Below are 21933 nucleotides of genomic sequence, written 5' to 3'. Positions count from 1 at the left end.
GTTTGAAAAGCTTTTTACCTCCTTCCTTATTGAAACACGGCCGAAGGCTCTCTTCATATACATCCTGTTTGCACAGAGCCGGTGTGAGCAGAAATAAAGGACGATGGGCTTCCTTTCAGAGACTTTCTCATTTGATAACCAAATAGACACGAGTAAACCTTCAGGGCCTGTTTCAATAGAACCTTTTTACATTGAGGAGGAAAGCCAACCAAGCATTTTCTTCCTTCTTTAACTTCTTCAAACATCCTTGTAGAGCAAAGTGAACAAAATGTCTGGAACATGCGGGATGTCAGCCTCAGCAAACCGAACAGATTATCCTTGTATCTGCTTAATGTACCGTTTCTGTCTTATCTTTCCTAACCCCCCCCCCCGTCCTGCTTCTGCTGCTGCTGATGCTGCAAACTTGGCAAAGGTTACCTTAAGATGTTTCTCATTCCTCCTGGAGCTAGACATGTGATCATCCAAGAACATGAGGCCTCCCCTCACATTCTTGGTAAGTGTGATTTTCAGAGATGAACACATGTATGAAATCTTAAAAAGCTCTTTGCCATCCTCCTCATGTCTCCTCAGAAGACTGATGGGAAGATTCTGTGAAATCATAGATTTTGCATAATTCATTTCTTGTCACCTCCCAAGTTGAGGAAAATGAATCTTCTCATTTGCATTCATTATTAATCGTCTGCTAGATGAGTGTGCTCTTTCTTTTCTGCAAAATAGGACTAGTTTTTCTTTATTTAGTTCAATTTCCAATAACAACCAAGGACATGTAGAATTAATCAGCCATATTCAGGAATGAATCATAAAGACGTGGCTTGTTATAGGATAAGTTTATTCATAAATGGTTAAAATAACCTCCACAGATGGGATTATGTAGTTACTCTTAGTGCAAGCTAAATAAAATTAATACCTGAATTCAATTTAAAGGTCATGTCCTTGTGCACCTTTGGACTGCTTCCTGCGCTGCTGCTATTTTTAGAAGTTCTGTGTGTCTGTGATTTCATCCTGGAGCTCAAACCTGAGCAAAGTCAAACATCAACTTCTGTCCCCCCAACTCTGATGTCAAGAACAACCCAACAACACAAAAGCAAAGTAAGGTGAAGAGTCCGTCAGGAGTGCGACCAGCAGCAAACACAGAAACAGGATCAGTGTAGTCGCTGGTTTGATTCCCTCCAACTTTGTCCTCTTAAGAAAATAACATTTAGAAAATTTCACAAAGAACAAAAAAAGAGAAATGTTTGTCCCACTGGAGGAGGCCCTTTGTGTATTCTAGACACACACATGTGAGTGATAAGAATCTGACAAGCTGGCAGTTTGCTAATAACAGCAACTTTAATGAAAACAGTGAAGAACTTTATGATTACATGTCAGATTATACTCTTTAATCCTCGTGCAACACGCGTCTGTCAGTCGAATGATCACATAATGTGTCAACTTTTTCTGATGGAGTAGATGGATCCATCCTTGGTTTTTGTCTTTGTATTGAAAGGTCAATTTACTGTAAGTGAAAAAAGCACGATTTCTGCCTTTAAAATGCCAGTTAGTCAAGTCGCATGTTGGGTCTGGTAGAACAGTTACTGATAGTGATGACTAAAGGATCCTGTTTCTGAGTCAGACTGAGTTTATGTGCAGCTAGAAGACAGTAAATATGCCAAAAAGGAAAACGACCTCAAAGTGGTTAAAAAGGCTCCAAATGTCAGTATTTGTAACTCAAGTACAAGCAGACTGACAGTGGAGGAAGTCAACTGATCTCAAACTAACATAAAAATATTAAGAGTTAAACTCTTAAAAAAAAATAAAGAAAAAAACTGAAAGTAATAGTAGTGTTTTTAAATTAATTATTGGATGTTTGACAATAATGGTGCACTTCAAACAAAATAGCACAGATGAAACCAGCAGGAACTACTTTCCCTGTTTTAATAGGATGCAGAGCTGATGAGTGGTTGGAGACTGCATCGTTAAAAACTGTTGTAAAGCAGACGGGTGCTGCAGTGGATCATCTTAAATGCTTTTTAAAAGCATAAAGTAAAACTTGAGCAGCAGAAAGAAAGAAATGATCTGCAACATCCTTTTAGCATCTTTTACTTGTGTTGCATTTTTCCCACTCGATGCATTTAAATGCATTTATATGTATTTAAAGCATCTGATTAACATGCCAGTTTTCATTTTTGTCCTCACAAGTTTTATTAAACTATGAGTTTGGCAGTTTGTTTTGCACAGAATGAGGAATAGTTCAGACATGCTTTTGTTCAGGCACGGTCTTTTTCCGAGTGACTGCTCTGAGAGTGCATTTTCTTTCTCTGTGAATAATTCTGATCTTTGTCATCTAGAAAGTAAAGCTATTTCAAGTTTGTCAGCAGCTTATAACAAGTGACTGATTACAGCAATCAAGAACCAGGCGACGGGGCATTACATCCTCAACGGCAAAGGAGAGGAGGTCAAGTCCAGAAGCTTCATCGACTTGGGCGTTGAATGGCATTACATCATCGAGGGCGACGTAGAGACGCTGCAGACCGATGGCCCTCTGCACGACCCCGTGGTGGTGCTGGTAATAACACTTCCTTATCTATCGCACTCATATATGAATTCATTCAGAAGGCTATTTACTTGATAATGAGCGTTAAAACAGTTCATCCCTCCTGCCCGAGTCTCCCAAAATCCATTTTATCACTTATTTTCTAGGGCTATCTGTTAGATTTTAATTATTGAAAATCATTAGTGTTATTTAAATGCACCATATGAGAATGTCTCCAAAGGAAGAGGCTTATCCCTAAGATAAAATACTACTTGAGATAAATTTGAACGAGTCAGTCCCTTCAGTTGTTTTAGACACATTTGCATTTGCTGGGAAGATTTTAATACATGTACAGCAGGGCTGCCCAATCCCAGTCCTCGAGAGCTACTATCCTGCAGCTTTTAGATGCATCCCTACTCCAACACAGCTGAATCAAATGAATGGCTTGTTATCAGGCCTTTGCCAAACACGATGGCATGCTGAAGAGGTAATCAAACCATTTGATTCAGCTGTGTTGGAGTAGGGATGCATCTAAAAGCTGCAGGACGGTAGCTCTCGAGGACCGGGATTGGGCAGCCCTGATGTACAGTATTAAGCTGCTCCCTTCTTTTATCGCTGCGCCTCTCTGTGAGCACGAGGGAAAACAGACGCAGTGAAACTGAGATCAGAGCGTAGAGACATCGGCATGACCGTGAAAAACAACAAGACCTAGCAGAGGCTGTCATGGTGCACCAAAACGAAACGAGTTAACGTTGTTTTGGTCCCCAGAGTTACATTTAAATGACTTTTTACAGTAACTTTGGACCTTCCAGTGTTACCGTAATGTTACCTGATCAGAAATATAAGTTAACAGGAGTTTTGTGCGATCAAACACTCCACTGTGACTCCTACCAGTATGTACCAACCACATACTGGTTGCATCACCTCCACCAGCCAGCTCATCTATTTATCCTAGACTGATAGCTTTAGCTGAACTCAGTGCTAGCTATCGCCATTTTGGGGCACCAGCAGATGCACTCGGTTTCACCAAACACAGTTTGCAGTTCACTCTGCTGTCGAGCTGACACTAGCACAGAGCTATCTGCCAAGAAACACAAGAACAACAGAAAATAATGCATTAGGTTGTTTGTTTGTTGTTGCTGTTGTAATTTTTGCATTACTCAAATGCAAAAATGACACTTTTGTTTGCAAAGTAGTCTGAGTACTACTACTTTAGTGAAGTAGCAACTGTATTTTGCAGCTCCTAACCTCAACAGGTGCAATGACACTAAAGAGGGCTTTAAAAGAGGACCGTTATTATTCAGGTTTAGACAGTTTAGAAAATCGTGGGTACAGTATGAGTAGAGCTCTCATGTAAATCATTTAAAACCAGCGGCAAAATCTTCCAATCAAAACCAAAACTAACAGGCAGCTGATTCACAGCACATATTTGTGGTCATATGATCATTTTCCTTGGAGCAGCTCTCTGGACTTGTGGATTTCTCCTGCTGAGCAGTGAGTGAGTTACTGTGAGGTGCATCAATCAAACCTGGTAGAGATCAAAGAAAACGTGAACTTGACTAAATCTGCCAGTGAAGGAAAGACCTGACCTCCATCATTTGGTTTACTCTCAGCCAAATACAACATGACTGAAACTTGAACGACTCCACAATGTGAGGTTTGTAGTGTCATATTGGTTCGTCTGCTGCTCGGGCAAGCCATGATTATTATGTGATTGAGAGGACAAATTATAAGGATCTGTCACATGAAATGATTCATTTGGAGACATTTTTAGGACATCGGGACTCAACGGAGAGAAACCAGTGACTGCAGAAAATGCAGACGATCTCACGCCCACAAAAAGTGAAGCCAAACCATCTCTATCGCCCCCCGGTGTCTGACTGCAGTATAAGTCATAACCCTGCCCCCTCCCTGGATAAGACAGGGGTCAACCTGAAACAAAAAGTCTCCACAAATAAATTTTTCCCAAAGATTCTTTCTGCCATTATTAACAGTTCTCGTCACTCTGGGTTGGGTTTGAGGGGTCACCTTTGTCATAAGCTTGATTTTAATTGCTAAGTCGGATGCTTTAAAATTGTGGTGCAGTGTTATTATGACAGCTTTGGCAGCCGCAGCCACTGAGAAGGAGGTTCAGCATTTAGTTTCCAAAACCATGACCGACTGAGGCATCCACATACTTCTGCTTTTATCCAATCATTGGTCCAAACACCATGCTTTCTAATGTGTGTGTGTGTGTGTGTGTGTGTGTGTGTGTGTGTGTGTGTGTGTGTGTGTGTGTGTGTATATATTTATATATATATATATAAATTCCCCACTCGCCCCTGCGGGCGGTTTATCCTTCAAGCTCGGGTCCTCTACCAGAGGCCTGGGAGCTTGAGGGTCCTGCGCAGTATCTTAGCTGTTCCCAGGACTGCGCTCTTCTGGACAGAGATCTCCGATGTTATTCCCAGGATCTGCTGGAGCCACTCGCCTAGCTTGGGAGTCACCGCACCTAGTGCTCCGATTACCATGGGGACCACCGTTACCTTCACCCTCCACATCCTCTCGAGCTCTTCTCTGAGCCCTTGGTATTTCTCCAGCTTCTCGTGTTCCTTCTTCCTGATATTGCTGTCATTCGGAACCGCTACATCGATCACTACGGCCGTCTTCTTCTGTTTGTCTACCACCACTATGTCCGCTTAGCGTACAACCTCAGGATGCTGGACTGATCCAGCAGACCTTCGGTTAGCCATTCCGGGTGTCTCTCGTTAACTAGCAGCTGGTTCATTTGTGCTGCCAGACGCTCGTGGAGTGCAGTCAGCTTCTTCAGCCAGTAGGCGTGAACCATGTCAGGGCCTGGTGCTGTCCAACTCTTCATACTGGAGATCTGCCACTGTGATGGTTACTGGACCCTGTTCAGGGAGGTCGCTGTGGTCTGCCCTCAGATCCTCTAGCCACTGAGCATTGCCGTTATGGGTTGCATCCTTCTCCCATATCCTCTTCCAGTATTGCTCCGTCTCCAGCCTTGGTGGTGCTGTTCTCTTATTGTTCCCTTGCCACTGAGAGTACACCTTTGCTGGTTCTGTGGAGAACAGCTGGTTTATTCTCCTGCCTTCTATCTCTCTGGTGTACCTCCTCAAGCGGCTGGCCAAGGCTGTGAGTTGTTGCTTGGCAGTTTCCAAGGCCTCAGGCATGGACAGCTTGCTGTATTTCTTATCACCTTCCTCATCGCGCCTTTCTGCAGCTCCGATAGTTGGCTGACCTCCCTCCGTGCTACCTTGATCTTAGCCTCTAGCCTCCTTCTCCATGGAGGGTACTGCCCCTTGTGGCTGTTGTAGCCAAGCATCTCACTGATCACTGCTGCCGTATTGTACATCAGCTTGTTAGTCTCTGTAATCGTGGCTGTAGGTATCGTCCGTAGTGCTGCATTAACATCATCTAGCAGACCTTCTGAGGGTACTTCACGTAATCTTTTAATCTTTTAATCTCCTCCTCCTCCTCCTCCTCCTCCTCCTGTCATGATTTTAATTTAATCGTAATCTTCTTTTCTTTTCACAGCAGACTTTATTTGGTTGAGAGGCTGGAGCTGTTCAATTGTCAGCTAAAACTAAAGCGAGATAGCGTTCTCTGATAGCGTGGAGGTTACACTTCTGAAAACATATGAATGCAGTCTTCAGTTTTAATATATTCAAACTGTAATAAAGCATAATAAACGTACTGTTACTCTGTGGCAATAAAGGCCTGCAGTTCAATAATGCATTTCCTTGAATAAGCAGATGAAAATATATACAGGAAAATTAGATGGGTTCTCTAGAGTGTGGAGAGTGTAATATCCACAGTTTCATCAGGAAGTGGCTTTTCACTGGGCAAATATTTAAAAAGTCTCTTGAAATGAGCCACGAATGGTGACAAAAATAATTTGTAATAATTTGTAATGGTACAAATATTCATGTTAGACAAGGACTTACAGCATAAGTTAGTGCGCATCTAAGTGGTTCACATTGGTGGTGCACAGTCAGTCATTAATCAAGCTTCAAATACATGACAAATATTGTTATACACCATAGAGCAGGGGTGGGCAACTCCAGGCCTCGAGGGCCGGTGTCCCTGCAGGTTTTAGATGTCCTTGAACCAACACAGCTGATTTAAATGGCTAAAAAAGCTCCTCAACATGTCCTGAAGTTCTCCAGAGGCCTGGTAACGAACTAATCATGTGATTCAGGTGTGTTGACTCAGGGTGAGTTGAAGAAAGTTCTTCACAGTAAAGTTTTTGTGCATGCAGCTTGATGGAAATGCATCGTCTCACATTTCGATAAGAGACATATTTTACATAAAATTCATGAAAGCCATTCAGAAGCATTTCCACATTCAGTGCATTCAGTGCACCTTTTTTGACTCTTTAACATCAGATTATTGCATTCATCTGATTATCACCCTGTTATGCTCACAAGCCAGTGAATTACAGCACAATAAGCAGTGTGAATGAGCTAGTTTTACCACAATACAGCAGCTATAATCATCAGATGCGCCTTCTTCCCCAGATGCTTTGCCTGTTTTTATGAAAATGCGATGAATATCCAGCAGAATATTTTACATGCAGCTCGTGAGCAAGTAGGAATAATTAGTAACTCTGCTTCCACGATAGAATTGACTGACAATGAGCGTTAATACACTTTTACATGTCAGCACTCATGTTTACTCAGATTTTCTTATTTTCTTATGTATTTTTAACTCTGATCGTAGAAATAGATACTTGTTCAGCCTCCTCCAAATCAACTCCAAGCTGCATGTGATGGCTTTGGTGAAACTTTAAAATTCAAATGCCATGGATACAGTCAGGGCCGTGAGAATTTGGACGTTATTTATTTATTATTTTTCCTCCATAATGGTCTACTAGGCCACGGGGGTCAAACTCCAGTCTTCGAGGGCTGGTGTCCTGAAACTTTTCCATGTGTCTCTGCTGCAACACACCTGAATAACATTAGTAGGCCATTAGCAAGACTGTGTCGTGCATGCTGAGGTGGCAGTTCAGCTGCTTGATTCATGTTACAGCAGCTCAAGAGTGAAATAACGTAGTGCAATAAAAGTACTTTTAGCAGTACACTTTTCCAAACACTTAGATGTGTCCTTGATCCAACACGGCTGATTTAAATGGTTAAATGTAGGGATGGGTATTGATAAGATTTTAACGATTCGATTCCATTTTCGATTCTGTTTAACGATTCGATTTCTTATCGATTCTTTTTTTTAAAAAGGAGAACACTAAAGTCGATTAGCTTAGAACTGTGTTTTATATCTTCTCTTTGAACAAGATAGAAATTTAGGAGTAACATGGCCTTACAAACCCAACAGTGAGATCTTAAGAGAGCCACAGCCTACGGCTCTTCAATGGGGTGTCACAGGGTCCCCAGGAAAAAAAATGTATATGTAAAATAATAAAATAAATATTCTCCTGTAGCAATAACAAAGTTTAACATAAATTATTCTGTAGCAATTACACAAGAATATCCAGTAATGTCCTGCCTACAATTAAACACATTCACTTACCAAAGTGAAATCGGGGACATCTGCTGTGGCAAATGGGTGCAAGCCTTTGACCACAAACTGAGTCACTGCTCGGTGACATTCGTCTATCCTGGCCTGAAAGGAGACGCTACCGGTAGACTGCAGCGAGAACTGGCAACATCTGAGCCAGACTCTGTCTCTCTCATCATGGTTATCTAAATGCAACGCACAGTAATAGCAGGTTTTGTAATAAGGTAAATCGCGCTAACATAATATTCAATGCTAATTGATTAGTTACCTGCAGTATTAACGGGAGAGGACGTGGAAACGCTACCGCTGCTGCTGGGTTGAGCTTCGCTAGTCCGGAGCGGATCAAAAACACGACATTCGTTGAACGCAATCGCGTGTTTTTTGAGCAAATGCTTTTGCATATTCGTAGTGTTTCCTCCCTTTGATGAAATCTCTACTTTGCAAGTATTGCACGTTGCCCTGTTGTCATCCTTTCTCATAAAGTGTAACCAAACTTTTGAGCGTTTGTGCCGCTCAGGCGCCGTGTTTCCTACTGGGTAAAAGACGCTACTCAACGTGATGACGTCATTCGGGGCGACTGGAATCGATAAGGGAATCGTTTTTAAAAGTGGCAAACGATTCCAAGGAATTGAAACAGTGGGAACCGGTTCTCATCAAGAACCGGTTTTCGATACCCATCCCTAGTTAAATGACCTCCTCAATATGTCTTGAAGTTCTCCAGAGGCCTGGTGATTCAGGTGTGTTGACCCAGGTGAGATCTGAAACCTGCAGGACACCAGCTGCAGAAAACTGGACTTTGATGCTGGTTTGTGTGCCTCGCTCCCTTCAGTTTTGTTTCCGGTGACTGAGAGTCTGCTCTGCTGGGTTCAGATCAGGTGTTTTTAAAAATATTCCATGTCTTTACCTTTAGAATCTATTGAGCTGCTTTTGCATTTACGTCAGATTATTATCCATTAGCCTTGTGAAGCTCCGTCTGATGACGTTTGCAGTGCTTGGCTCAATCTGAGCAGAGAGCATACAGTATCTCTGTACCCTTCATCCTGCTACTTCTATCAGCAGTCACATCATCAATAAACACCTGCTCCTACTGGCAGACGTACGTGCCCATGCTGTAACTTGGCCTCATTTACATCAGGCATCGACACATCTTTGGCCCTCGGACAGTTTTCAGTGAAGAGCAAACATAAATTTAATTCTTGGAATCAACTGCATATCTCATATCTGCTTAATATGAATAACAAGGGAGCAGCTTGTTAGGAAGCCTGTGAAACTGGTTTTCAGTCAGCTGCTCAAATATTTTCAGCCTCTGGAACTGTGGAGGACTACGTACAAAAATAGCTGTAATTCTGAAACAGTTATTGCAATACTTGATAAACCTGCTAAATTAATGACTGTGCCTTAACTGATTTATTTAAATCCACTGTGGTGATTCACAGTAGTGGAATTACAATTCTTTGAATGTGGGTGCTTGTTGTTAAAAGGGTTGTGTGGCATTTGAGTTGGTTTTTTTTGTTCTTTTTTTGGGGGGGGCATATATTTATGTGTAAATATAATAAATATATAAGTCCAGCTAACACTTGGCACTTTGAAATTGAATGCCTAAAGGACCTGGTGACCATGCGAACAACTATTTTCACAACTGTGTGTCTGAATGACATTAACGAAACAAACCCGTGCACACGGATCAATGGAGAAATGGTTTTTCCAGCATCAGAAAAGGGTAACGCTGACTCTCAGTCATCCCAAAAGACATGAAGAGAACTGAAGTAGTGCATAAAATTGAGTCAGTGCCCTGAAGACCAGACTTTAACTGCCTATTAGGACAGTTTTACAGCCAGTCCCACTGCAGCAGGGGACCGTCTCATTCAAAATGCTCCCACAGGTCGAAAAACAGTCAGAGTTACTAATGAGACCATAGCCAGCAGCGAGGAGGAAAAAATGCAAAATTAATAGCTGCGTTACATTCATCACTTATAAACTGGACGTTTAGTGATGATTTTCACTGGACTTTTCACATCCCCTTTATCACTAATGATGAGTTTTGACACCTCAGGAAATATCAGTGAAGATGTGGGTAGAGTAATTTCCAGGTTTTTCCAGGGGCAGCTGCACAGGCAGAGACCCCCTCACTAACATCTGATGTACATCCAGCCGGCTGAAATATGGGCTGCTGCTGGTAGACTTTCAAGGGGTAAAGAAGAGGAAGTGATCAAATGATGCAGTCATGGCTGACAGGGTGATTTATTTATTTTCCCCTGGTTTCTGTTTATTAGAATCTCATCTAGTCTCAAGTCTCACTTGTATGAGAAGCTTGTTAAAAAACAAAGAAACTACTTTCTATTTTTCTAATCATCGTTTTTCTCTCGTGGACATCAACTCAAATTTCTTGCATGTCACATCAGTCGACTTTTCTAAATTGCCACGTCTGGGATATTTGCTGTTTTTCTTTTATGACAGGAAAATAATTAGACAGGCATGTTTGTTCCAAACGTATCGAAGAGAACAGATGTGACAGAAACTGATGAGTTTTCCCAGGAACAGAGCTTTGTCAGAAAAACACGAGCGACGTAGCAGGAACTTTCTCCTGCAACTTGAAAAAACATGGAGTTTAATCTCGCAGATTTTAAGGACGCAGTGTGCAAATCGTTTAAATATTTCATGTTCTCTCTGAGTACAAGTCAAGGATAAAAACAAATCGGTAAATCTCTTTGTCTTTGATTAAGACACTTAAAAAAGTGCTTACAAAGTCATTAAGAAAACCTCTACATGAGTGTGAACATGTAAATGCACAAAACCAAAGAATCCAAATGTGCTGCAGTTATGACAGGTTATAATGGAAGTGACTGCAAACTGGCAACAATAACTTACCCAGCTGTTAGTTTGTGACAGTGTGAACATCGAAACATCACCACCATCGTCTGTGACCCCAGAAATATGTTTCAGTTGTGTGTCTCTGCAACATGTGTTGTCAACTCAATGAAGATAATATTTGCTGATAAGTCGTCTGGGCTTGGATGTGTGTTTTCTTGAACAGGATCAAATGTTTTACTTTTATAAGTCTTTCCTAAAACATTTAATGAATCTGTCTCAGCGTGAGTGTTTGCAAAGCAACAATACACAAACAAGTGCAGAGATTGCAGTTCCTTAATTGGCTACTCGAGTCTGACTCCAAAAGCCAGTCAAACCCCACAGACTCAAAAATAAACATGTAGCCTGTTAGATTAAAAATTCCAGTTTGATATTTTCCTGTCATAATTATAAATACTTGAAACTCAACCTACAGTATTTATAATGAAGGCCTGCTCTGAGTGGGAGGTGGGTGGATCCTTTAACCTGAACTCATCTGTGGATGAATCTTCCAAACTTTAATCGTTAGCACTGAACCCTCTCATCTACGCTCACATCTGATTAACAAAGATGGTGAGATCCAAAATGAACCAGTGTCTAACCTCCAGACAGGAGACTTGTATGAGTACAAGAGGAACAGACTCTGAACACCATGCATTTCTTTCCTAGGACTCCTGACATTACACTCAAATGTTGCCTTGCACCTGTAATAGTTCAGCAAACGATCATCCGCTGACGAAAACACAGTTTAAAGGTTGCCAAGCAAATTAAATAATCGTCTGTGGCACATAACAAAGCTTTAAATCTCTAATGCAAATGTCCCACTGGTCCGTATAGATGCTCGAGTGGTTTCGGCTCCATTTGTGATTCCAGCACTTAAAATGTTACTCTGTGAATTGAAGTCACGGCTCATATCTGTTAATGCGGCAGCACGTTAGCTTCTAAACCAAAGCAGAACACAGGGAACAGGGAGGTCTGTGAATCCTCACTGCTGGGTACAGTTAGGAACAAAAGCTGCTGCTGCACTGCAAGCCCAGGCGCTTTTGTTAGGCTTCATTTCCTTTCTACACTAAGGTCTAACACGAGGAACGCCTTCTCTTTGCAGTGGCAGTGCAAGAGTCTCCAGGTGTTGCTTGGGCTGAATTGCTAATTGACCACACTTGGTGAGGTGTAAATGGTAAATGGCCTGTATTTGTGTAGCGCTTTACTAGTCCCTAAGGACCCACTGGGGCGCACTGACAGAGGCGAGGCTGCCGGACACTGGCGCCACCGGGCCCTCTGACCACCTCCAGTAGGCAACGGGTGGAGTGTCTTGCCCAAGGACACAACGACCGAGACTGTCCAAGCCGGGGCTCGAACAGGCAACCTTCCGATTACCACGACACTAGTAGCTGCTGGGACTTCGAGTCACCGCTTTCCAACCAGGACAGGCTTCTAGACTTGAATGACTGAAAGAAAGAAAACGTCCGTAGCTCATTTCCTCTTCAGCTGTTTTTCAAACTGCTTTAATGTTAGCGAGTCTTGTAAAAATGAAATAAACCCCAAACATTTCATATTTCCATCTGGCTGCTCTGCTTTGCAGTGAGCCTGACCTGAAGGGCACCTGAGTACAAAACAGACAAGTCTCCTTTTTAAAGAAAGACTCTAAAGTATGTTCAAAAAGTTTAACACTGCGTTCTCCTTTGAAAAGACTTCATTCAGCGAGACCTAAAAGCCAAAAGGTAGATGCTGAAATGCTGAGATTTTCTCCATGTTCCTCCTTTCTGTAGCACAGTAATAGACACTCTGTGGTGAAGAGGTGACGACGTAATGTTTGAATTTGAAGTCAACTGCTGAATTTTATTTCACTTCAAGGCTACTCTTCATAATTTATATTATTACTCATCTTGTGTTTTTTGTATTACACGATGATGCAAAATGAATGGCACACACCATGAAAAGCTGTCGATTACACATTTACACAAAAGCCTTTCACCTTCAAACTTTATATATCGTGTCTTTTAATATAATTGTAAATCTTAAACTGATCCAGATGAAAAGCTCTGAGACGGGGACACGAGCAAAACTGGTGCATCTCAACTTGCCCATGAATTCTCCTCTCTATTTCCTCCATTATTTGCCACCCAATCAGGAGCCGTGTTTGAGAGAGGGCAATCTTTCTGCGTGTTTTGATATTAGACACGGAGGATGATGGTATAATGGTTTAACTTCCTTTGATTTCTAGATTATACCAAAGGACAATGAGACACGGTCGACTCTGATGTATAAGTACATCATCCATGAAGATTCGGTGCCCATCAACAATAACAATGTCATCCAGGAGGAGACCTATGAGTGGGCTCTGAAGAGCTGGTCTCCGTGTTCCAAGCCATGTGCTGGAGGTAAACTCAGAAACTACCTTCACTTAAAAAAAAAATGAATGAAGACGAATAAATACTTTTCATCTAATTATTAAAATTATATATTGAAGTTTCATATTCAGTCATTCAGTCTATAGGTGTTTGTGATGATCTGCTTTTATCCACATTCTCAAGCTGTGTCTTTGAAGTAAGAAATTATTGACTGAGTGAGCTAATTAAACCAAATATTTTGTCTTCAAACAAGATGATTGACATGCATTTGTTATATGCACTTCTAACCACAAAGTCTTTTCATTTGCATGGATACACAGAATATCGAAAAGGTGTTATTGGCAGTACTCACTGTTTCTTAGTGTAGGAAAGATAAGGTTGGTACTTGATATAAGATTGATTTTTGCTACCCTAACCTTTTTTTTCTTTTCTCCCGATGGTCATGAGTCCTAAAAAAACTTCATTTATCATTTTTCTACTGTGTTTTTTGGTATTATTCATATGTCAAATGTTATGTTTGGTTTTTAAACATCCCTGTGCGAAGAGCATCAGCATTTCAAATCTGCAGAATTGGCCACCAAAGATGTCACTGTGAGCTTAAATTTCACGACTTCATAGCTGCAAATATTTCAAACAAAGAAACAAACTGATACAACATTAATATTTGTCATATTTTGCATCTTATTATATCTACTTGATATGTGACCTCTACTCTGACCTTTAGTGTGGGAACAGCATGAAATTTGTAATCCTGCAAAAGAAAATTACACATTTTTCCAGCTTACTAAATATCCCATAATGGTAAATGGAGTGTTTCTGATGCAACACTTTTATACTCGAGTACTTAAAGCACTTTCGTGTCTCATTCACACATTCACACTTGAACTGTTAACTGCAGTTCTTTCCCTTTTTGATGTTGCACATGCTTGTGTTATATTTATATTAGCCTGAATACACCTCTAAGATTTTATGTCAGCAGGCTTAAGCTCGCTGGTATTTAACTTAAAAGTAGACAAAAGCTTTAAGACATATTTTAAACTTAAAGGAAATTAGATATAAAAATGTGACTTGAGTAATTGCAAAGGAACTTTGAAGTTTGAAAGTCAAACCCCAGTAAAAGGATGTGAACTGTCTTTCTAATTAAAACATGGGGTTTTTGGGGGTGGGGGTTTTCTGGACAGGGTTTCAGTACACCAAGTATGGATGTCGGAAAAAGGGAGACACCAAGATGGTTCATCGAGGCTACTGCGACGCTGGCAAGAGGCCCAAACCCATCCGAAGAATGTGTAACCTTCAGGACTGCACACAGCCTCAGTGAGTACAGGCCTCCCCTCATCCTCCAGCTAAAGAAAGGTTTCTGTTAAACTTCTACTCAAGCTGGACCTGACGAACATGTTGCCAGCATTAAGTCTCAGTCATTCCCAGTGGGACTGACTCCACCAGAGTTGCCCTTTGCCACTCTTTCTCTTCATCAGTGGCAACTTATGAACATAATTTCTAAGTGCAGCCGAGGAGCAGAGGGTATCACAGCCAGTGGTCTCGAGAGCTCGTCAGGGCTTTTTGTGGACGACGTGGCCCTCTTGGCTTCATCAAATGGCGACGTCCAGCTGACACTTGAGGAGTTTGCAGCTGAATTTGAAGTGTTTGGGTCGGGAATTAGCACTTGCAGGTCTGAGGCCATGGTTCTCAGATGGAAAAGAGTGGAGTGCAAAATCAGTGTAGGGGATGAATTTCGTCCTCAAGTGCCAGAGTTTAAGTATATCAGGGGCTTGTTGAAGAAATTGACAGTAGGATTGGTCCTGCCTCGGCAGTGTTGCAGACGTTTTACTGGTCTGTTGTCAGTCTACATTCTTGCCCTCCATGGCCAAGATCTGCAGGTAGCAACCCAAAGAATACCTTTGTGAGCTCAAAAGAGACGTACCCTCCTGCATATCGACAGGAGTCAGCTGACGTGGACGCCTCCTAGATGAGGCATTTTGGGCGTGTCCAACTTGGAGGAAGCTGCAGAGCCAGGACACACTTGAGAGGTGTCTTGTGTCTCCTTACGTTTTCACAGGAGCAGTAGGTAAATGCCTTTGTCAGCATCATTTAAATTTCAATTATCTGTTTCTTATCACTGGACTGTGCTAGTTGCCAAAGTGCTGCTCATAGGGGGTCATATGATTGGTGGGTTTTTCTCCGTATGTGTTATTGTAGGGTCGACCTTACAATATAAAACACCTTGAGGCGTCTTTCGTTATGATTTGGCGCTGTATGAATAACACTGAATTGAACTGAAAAGAGTGACACTGTTACACTATTAATCGAACTGTGCTTATTTTACAAATCTTGATTTGACATCATGCTGTCATTAACTTGGTGTTCAGTGGTTCACACACGTTTCCTGCTTCAGCTGGGAGTGCTCTTCATGTTTCATTCAGTTCACAGGCCGCCTCAGATCTTCAGAGACCAACCAAAGTTGAAAAGGTCAGCGTGCAGTGACCTGTGGGCACGTTTACTCTTCAGTGTGACTTGTTAGTTGAGCAATGAGTTGTGAGAAAAATCACAGCAGTCTGTTGTAAAGACACATAATCATGTAAGGGAAAAACTGCCTCCGGAGTGATAACACAGCTCTGCTGCGTGTAGCTGTTACGCTGATAAAAGAAGCGCGACTGTGAATGGAAAAGGAAAAGACGTAAGCTTAACGTCTGCTGACCTCTGAAAATGCAAATGAAATCATCCATCCAAATTTCACACTTCCTTTCACAGCTCATCAGCCTGCTTAAGAACTCTGAGATGATGCAGCACACAGGAAGCTAATGCTACACGTAAGCTGTCCCGTTTAGCTTTAAACCAAAACTCCAGAGAAGAGATCATAAAGCTCCTGAGATCTAACGCTGGATGATTCACTCACTGCTGTTTTGGAAACGGATTGAGTGCGATTGACTTCCCTTTGGGGGGGAGTGATTTGGCTGCAGCTCAGAGCGGAGCTCCGTTTGAACTAATAGAGCAAATGTCTCCTGGGCACGACGTTTTCTCTTGTTATCATTTTCTTAGAAAGGAAACTTGCCTTGTGTATCTTAATGGAAGAACATACGTTTTTCAGATGTGTAGTGTTTTGATGTCACTGTTGTCTTTAAGAATTTGTTCCAGTGTAGCTGTGAAAATAATTATCTGTGAATTTTTTGCTTTCACTCATGGTCCTTAGTAGATGAATGAGTTTCTTGGCGTTTCCGGGGCCTTTCATAAAGCCAGAATTAATTTGACATTTATCTAATGGAGTATGGTACCATCTACATCATGTTGCTGATGTTCCTGATCTCCAAATAGAAACCTGCTTTTCATTTGGTGTCACTGTGACCTTGGATGTTACTGTATTTATGCCCCAGACTTTGCAATTATTAACTGGGGGATAAAAGTGGAGGAGACAGAAATGGCCTTGGGTGGAGATCCAGGCCGCTGTAGTGAACCTCACGGCATCGATCGCCTGCGCAACCCGTGAGTTAAACTGGTGCCCTGAGATAATGGCTGTCCTTCATTGAGTGATAAAGTTCTCATTGTGAGGATGGAAGTGCGGTGGGAGCCTCAGTCGCAAATGTCTTAGCTATGAGACTGTGGTTCGCGCTCTCTTTGTACATGCAGTTTGTGTAGCTTTCTTTTCATTTGCAGACGCGTTTCCTTTTCAGTCAGGTTTAGGCTCTAACAGCTGTTTGATAAGGGGCTAGAAAAAGAGTTACAAATGAACCTTAATGCTGTACATTATTATTATTATTATTATTACTACACAATCACTGCGTTTAAATGTGACACAAAGGGCTCTTCAACAAGTATTTAAAAAGTATGTGATGGATTTGGGTGTGAGAGGTCCTGGTTTCAAGCGCCCACATATGTTACAACCCACTTAAGTGTTATCTGGGATGGGGTGTAACAAAGTGGGGAAAAAAATGTAATAGTTAACGTCAGTGGAACATCATTTAATTTACAATTAAGGCAAAATTAGAACAAAAATAAGACACGGGGAAACTCTAAGCGTCATTGTCTCAGTGGCCGAAATAACAAACAAAACACTCCTTTCTAGCTAAAAAAAAACTAAAACCACTCTTTAAGTTGCTTGAAGACGTTTCACCTCTCATCCGAGAAGCTTCTTCAGTTCTAAGGTCAAATGGTGGAGAGTCCCAGATATAGAACTGAAGAAGCTTCTCGGATGAGAGGTGAAACGTCTTCAAGCAACTTAAAGAAGTCCAGACGCTTTTCTTTGCAAGCTCCTTTGACTACGATGACCTGGATGACTGAGAACCTTCACAGACATAAAACCACTCTAACTGTAAGAAAACAAAGTACAGAGGCGGAGCTCCCCGTCTAACCACAAAACAGGAGAAAAAGGCTGAAACAAAAATGGCAGAGAACCCTTCCTGCTTCCACTGTGGATCACTACAATTCCCGTTGTAAAGATACACCTACAAACAAAACAAAGTCACACCAAGCTTCACTAGTTGTGCACAGCTACAGTCCACTACCCGAATCACTGCAGGTGAAAACATTTGGACATGGCAGTCTTTATGCAGTGGCTGACGAGCTGCAACACATCTCATCTGTGGTTAGACCTGAAACACAGGAGGAGAAAGAGCCCTCTCACATGGGCAGAGCCCCTAGAGGTCAGCAACTGTAACAACAGCTACTGTATTTAGTCTCACAGAGCTACTAGCATGGCTTTGTAAAAGCAACACACACCAGAGAACCATCTGTACTAGTTCGATGCACTCTGGTGTGTGTGCTGTTTGTCACGAGTACGTTTGTTTTGGTCATTTGATTGAATTTTTCAAGTCTGACTGATCATTCAGCATTCAGCATAGGGTCTATAATATAGCACACTCTCTATTATAGACAGACTCACGCAGCAGACGCTTGTGCAACTGGAGGCATCTGTGGCCATTTAGGGTTCAGTATCCTGCCAAGGACACATGACATTGTTGTGTTTACAAGGTTCTATAATAAAGGAAGCAAATTAGTACATGCTGTTACCCTGTCAGACCAGGGGCGCCGCTAATGAGGCTGGGTAAGAGAGAGGGGAGAAGAAGAAAGTAGAGAGAGGTAAAAGAGATGGAGCTCCGCTGTAAAGCCTGAAATAAAGTGTTGAACCCAGACGTCGCCTCCGCTGCTTGATTACAAACTCAACAGACATGTAGACCGAAGGAGCCAGGCATCAAACCGCCAGCCTCTGCTGGACTTCCTGACACAGCCACCTCACTCTCAGCATCGTCTGTTTGTCTGATCTCTGTGCACCCATCAGTTATTGTCTAATTACTTTGCATTTCAGTGTTTTTGTTGCTTTCAGAATCACATTTTAAATCCTTCTCCACATGCAAGCTCATGAATGAGTTATAACATAAAAGTCCAAATATTCTACCTCAGTAAGTGAATGATGAAGAAGATTGTAGCGTCTAAATGGGTCTTTGCAGTCTCTCAGGGCTTTCACTCTGTGCTTTATGTATATAAATGATGTGCATGGTCATGTTCAGGTACTTGGTCAGACCTTTGAAGAGGAAGGCAAATTGCCTAAATAGCTGGATTTTGTTTTCTTTTTCCCATCATTGTTCCACCTTGCTTCACAACGTGAGGCCAAGGTTTTTGTGAATCTTGAGGACACTCTGATGAAAGAGATGAGAAAAGTCAAAGAGGATGTTTGCATCGCTGCACCTTAAAGGATAGAAATGCATCGACTCACGACTGATGTGGGATCATGAAGCTGGCGTATTTTCACATTTAGTTTAATCAGTCTTACAATGCACAAGAACTTCAATACATACAGTTTTTAATTAAACTCATTCTTCATGTTCACCGAACGTTCGTGAGATTGTTTGGTGAACTCAAGCTGCTCTGGCACATAGTCAGTGTGCAACCCTCGGTATATAAAAGGAGTTTGATTACTGTGTAATCCACCGAAATCTTGTCACAGTAACTTGCCAGGTTTAGCCTACTGGGATAAACTCTGACATGATGCAGCATAATTTGACCTTAGATGGACATAAATTATACTTTTACTACAAAATTTTTGGGAAACCTGCCAAGATCCTCTTTAATGGCACCGGAGAAAAGATATGTGCACAGAGCGTTGACTTCTTTTCAGTTTGGCTTCTTTTAGAAAAGTTACAGCACTCAAAATAAAAAGTAAAAAATGTTACTGCCTATTTAAACATTATTATGCAGCCTTTTCGTCCTACGTTGAACAATAATGTTTCTTGACGCATGCAAAAACAGAAAACCTGCTCATACAGGGCCTTCATAGAGTTTGGGAAATCTTTGAGAAATGAAGTGCATTCAGAGACCTGCTAGTGTATAGATTAGAGCTAATGGAAATCTAATGTAAGAGGATTCATGCCGAATTTTAAATGTCTTTATTGATTTATGTGGAGGCGTCAGCAGCTTTCTGTGCTGATGGCGTCTTTTGTCTGAGGTGTTTATCTGCGCTCAGGCTTTCTGTTAACAAACATTTCGCCTCTGCATACTAATTCTCGTCAGTGAACAGTGTATCCGAGCCTGCTCCTGGATTCCACGTGTTATTTATTTATTTATTGCTTCCTTCCGTGAAAACTCGACATAAATCGTTTCCCATTTTTCCTGCCCCTTTTCCTCCGTTCAGAAATCCCTTCCTGTTGTGACAGGCCGCATCTAAAAGTATATTTTTACTCAATAATTTATTCACTGCCGATTGATGTATGTAGCAGATTTAACCATCAGTCTTTCTAATATCACTCAGGGGAATTTCCACCTTCCAAAAAGATGTGACGTTATTTTGGAAATCTGCAATAAATACTGCTCGCCTGATTTTTGACCTCAGAAAATCAATTGTTAGTTTTATTATGAAGCATGTTGGTAATTTTTAAATTATGGTCACAGTTGAAGGTTTGATTTGATTGGATTTAAGGTAGAACAGCTGGACACTGGTGCTGGTCTGTTGTGGTGAGCATAAAGGCACAGCTATTGGTTTAAATGGCTGACCTGCATTCATACTTTGACATATGACAAATAGCTTCTCCAGAAGTCTAGAGATGGCTCGAGGGAGCCGATATTCAGAGGAAATGGTTTAAGCAACCAGTAGGAGAGCCTGAAGCAGACGTAGCATACTCTGGAGAGTTTGTGTCCGCTGGCTGGTTTGGGCGCATCTCTCTATCTCAGTGAAGAGTAGATATCATGGCCAAGAGATTCAGTTTTCTTTCTGTTTTTATTTCATTGTTTATTTAATTTTTTATACAGCATATTATTGGAACTGGTCTCTTTTAAAATGTGTACCCCTTGTGTTTACGTCCTCAGTGGCAGTTACCAGGTGACGTCAGTGATCCTGTGTTGTTTTCCCTGCAGATGGATCTCAGAAGAATGGGAGCACTGTACCAAAACCTGCAGCAGCCTAGGCTTTCAGATCCGAACCGTTCGCTGCGTACAGTTCCTGCATGATGGCACGAACCGCTCCATCCACAGCAAATACTGCAGCGGCGAGAAGCCCGAGAGCCGAAGGCCCTGTAACAGAGTGCCGTGTCCTGCCCAGTGGAGGACCGGAGCCTGGTCAGAGGTATCCACCGAATGTATTTGTTCTTCGGGGCGGGGGCCATATTTGTCATATTTTCATGTTTCAGATCTTTTTAAAAAATATGTTATTAAATAAAGGTAATGCAAAAACATACAATATGCAGTTTTTAAATATTCATTTTATTAATTAAAATAAAAATATCCAAACCTACCTGAACCTGTGTGACAAAGTGCAGCAAACTAAACAGAGCATCATTCCACGATATAAAGAAGCAGCTGAGAAACCAACTCACTGACATCTGTCAATTTGGAAAAGGTTGCAAAGACCACTGCTGACCAAAAAGAGTACAAAAGCTCGAATCACATCTGCCAAAAAACATCTGGATCATCGCCGAGACTTTTAGGAACTGACAAGACAAAAGCAGAACTGTCTGCAAGGTTTGAGTCCTGTTACATCTGGCTTCAAGCTAACACTATTTTATTAAAAAACAAACAAACATCAGACGTGGTGGTGCGATGGTATGACCTTAAACAGGCCGTTCATGTTTGCAAACCCTCCAGGAAAGACGTGTGGCCTAAATTTCCTCCACAGTGATATGAAACACTCCCATTTATCTGTTTGATTGCAAAGTGTGATTGTGCAAGTGTAGCACAACCGTTTATTGGGTTTAGACGACTGCTGCTTTGTCGCTTTGGGGCAGGTAACTTTGGATGATCTGAAACATGTTAAATATGCAAAAATGGAGAAAATACTAAGGTGGCAAATATTTTACGTTACTGGGTTTGAGCTTGAAAAAGCCATTTTCTTTTGAGTCGCAGATCAAAGAATCGCATCTGAAAGAGTCATTTATATTTGCTGTTTGTCTTTGATGTGAGGGTGAAGAATTTGGTCCCAGACTTTTGTGACTGATTTCATTCTTAATGTAACGTTGTTTTCTGTTCCCGAATGGCACCTCAGCTGACATAGCAGGGTCTCTGTACAAAGAATCAGGCATCTGTAATATTTAATTTAGAGCCGTGTCGCATCTCATCTGCAAACATGCCAGTTTTACAGCCTGCACTTCCTCCAAATGAGACCTTTAAAAAACCACATCAAAGAATTCAATAAATCAGGCGTCCGGCTGAGTGGCGCGATGCAAAAAAGAGCTAATGAGGTGTGTGTCTTTGTGTTAGTTGTTCATTTGTGTGGGTGGGGTTTTTGTAACA

The 21933-nt window shown here is 41.7% G+C and overlaps 1 protein-coding gene across 5 annotated transcripts in view; it reads left to right on the top strand.

The window, feature by feature from the left end:
* The window catches only part of adamts3 (ADAM metallopeptidase with thrombospondin type 1 motif, 3), a 137856-nt gene that overhangs the window by 108118 nt on the left and 7805 nt on the right, over positions 1-21933 (top strand). For 3 of the 5 annotated variants that reach the window (XM_076891208.1, XM_076891207.1, XM_014408120.3), the window contains 5 exons: positions 413-493; positions 2382-2545; positions 13098-13254; positions 14406-14538; positions 20563-20770. In XM_076891208.1, coding sequence (XP_076747323.1) covers positions 413-493; positions 2382-2545; positions 13098-13254; positions 14406-14538; positions 20563-20770 — 743 coding nt within the window. The remainder of the gene's footprint in view (positions 1-412; positions 494-2381; positions 2546-13097; positions 13255-14405; positions 14539-20562; positions 20771-21933) is intronic. The other 2 variants (XM_076891210.1, XM_076891209.1) reach the window with 1 other exon arrangement.

The sequence above is a fragment of the Maylandia zebra genome, linkage group LG12 (genome assembly GCF_041146795.1).
Source record: "Maylandia zebra isolate NMK-2024a linkage group LG12, Mzebra_GT3a, whole genome shotgun sequence".
Classification (NCBI taxonomy): domain Eukaryota; kingdom Metazoa; phylum Chordata; class Actinopteri; order Cichliformes; family Cichlidae; genus Maylandia; species Maylandia zebra.
Note: the sequence above shows the minus strand (reverse complement) of the source record. Positions and strands in the feature narration are given on the sequence as shown.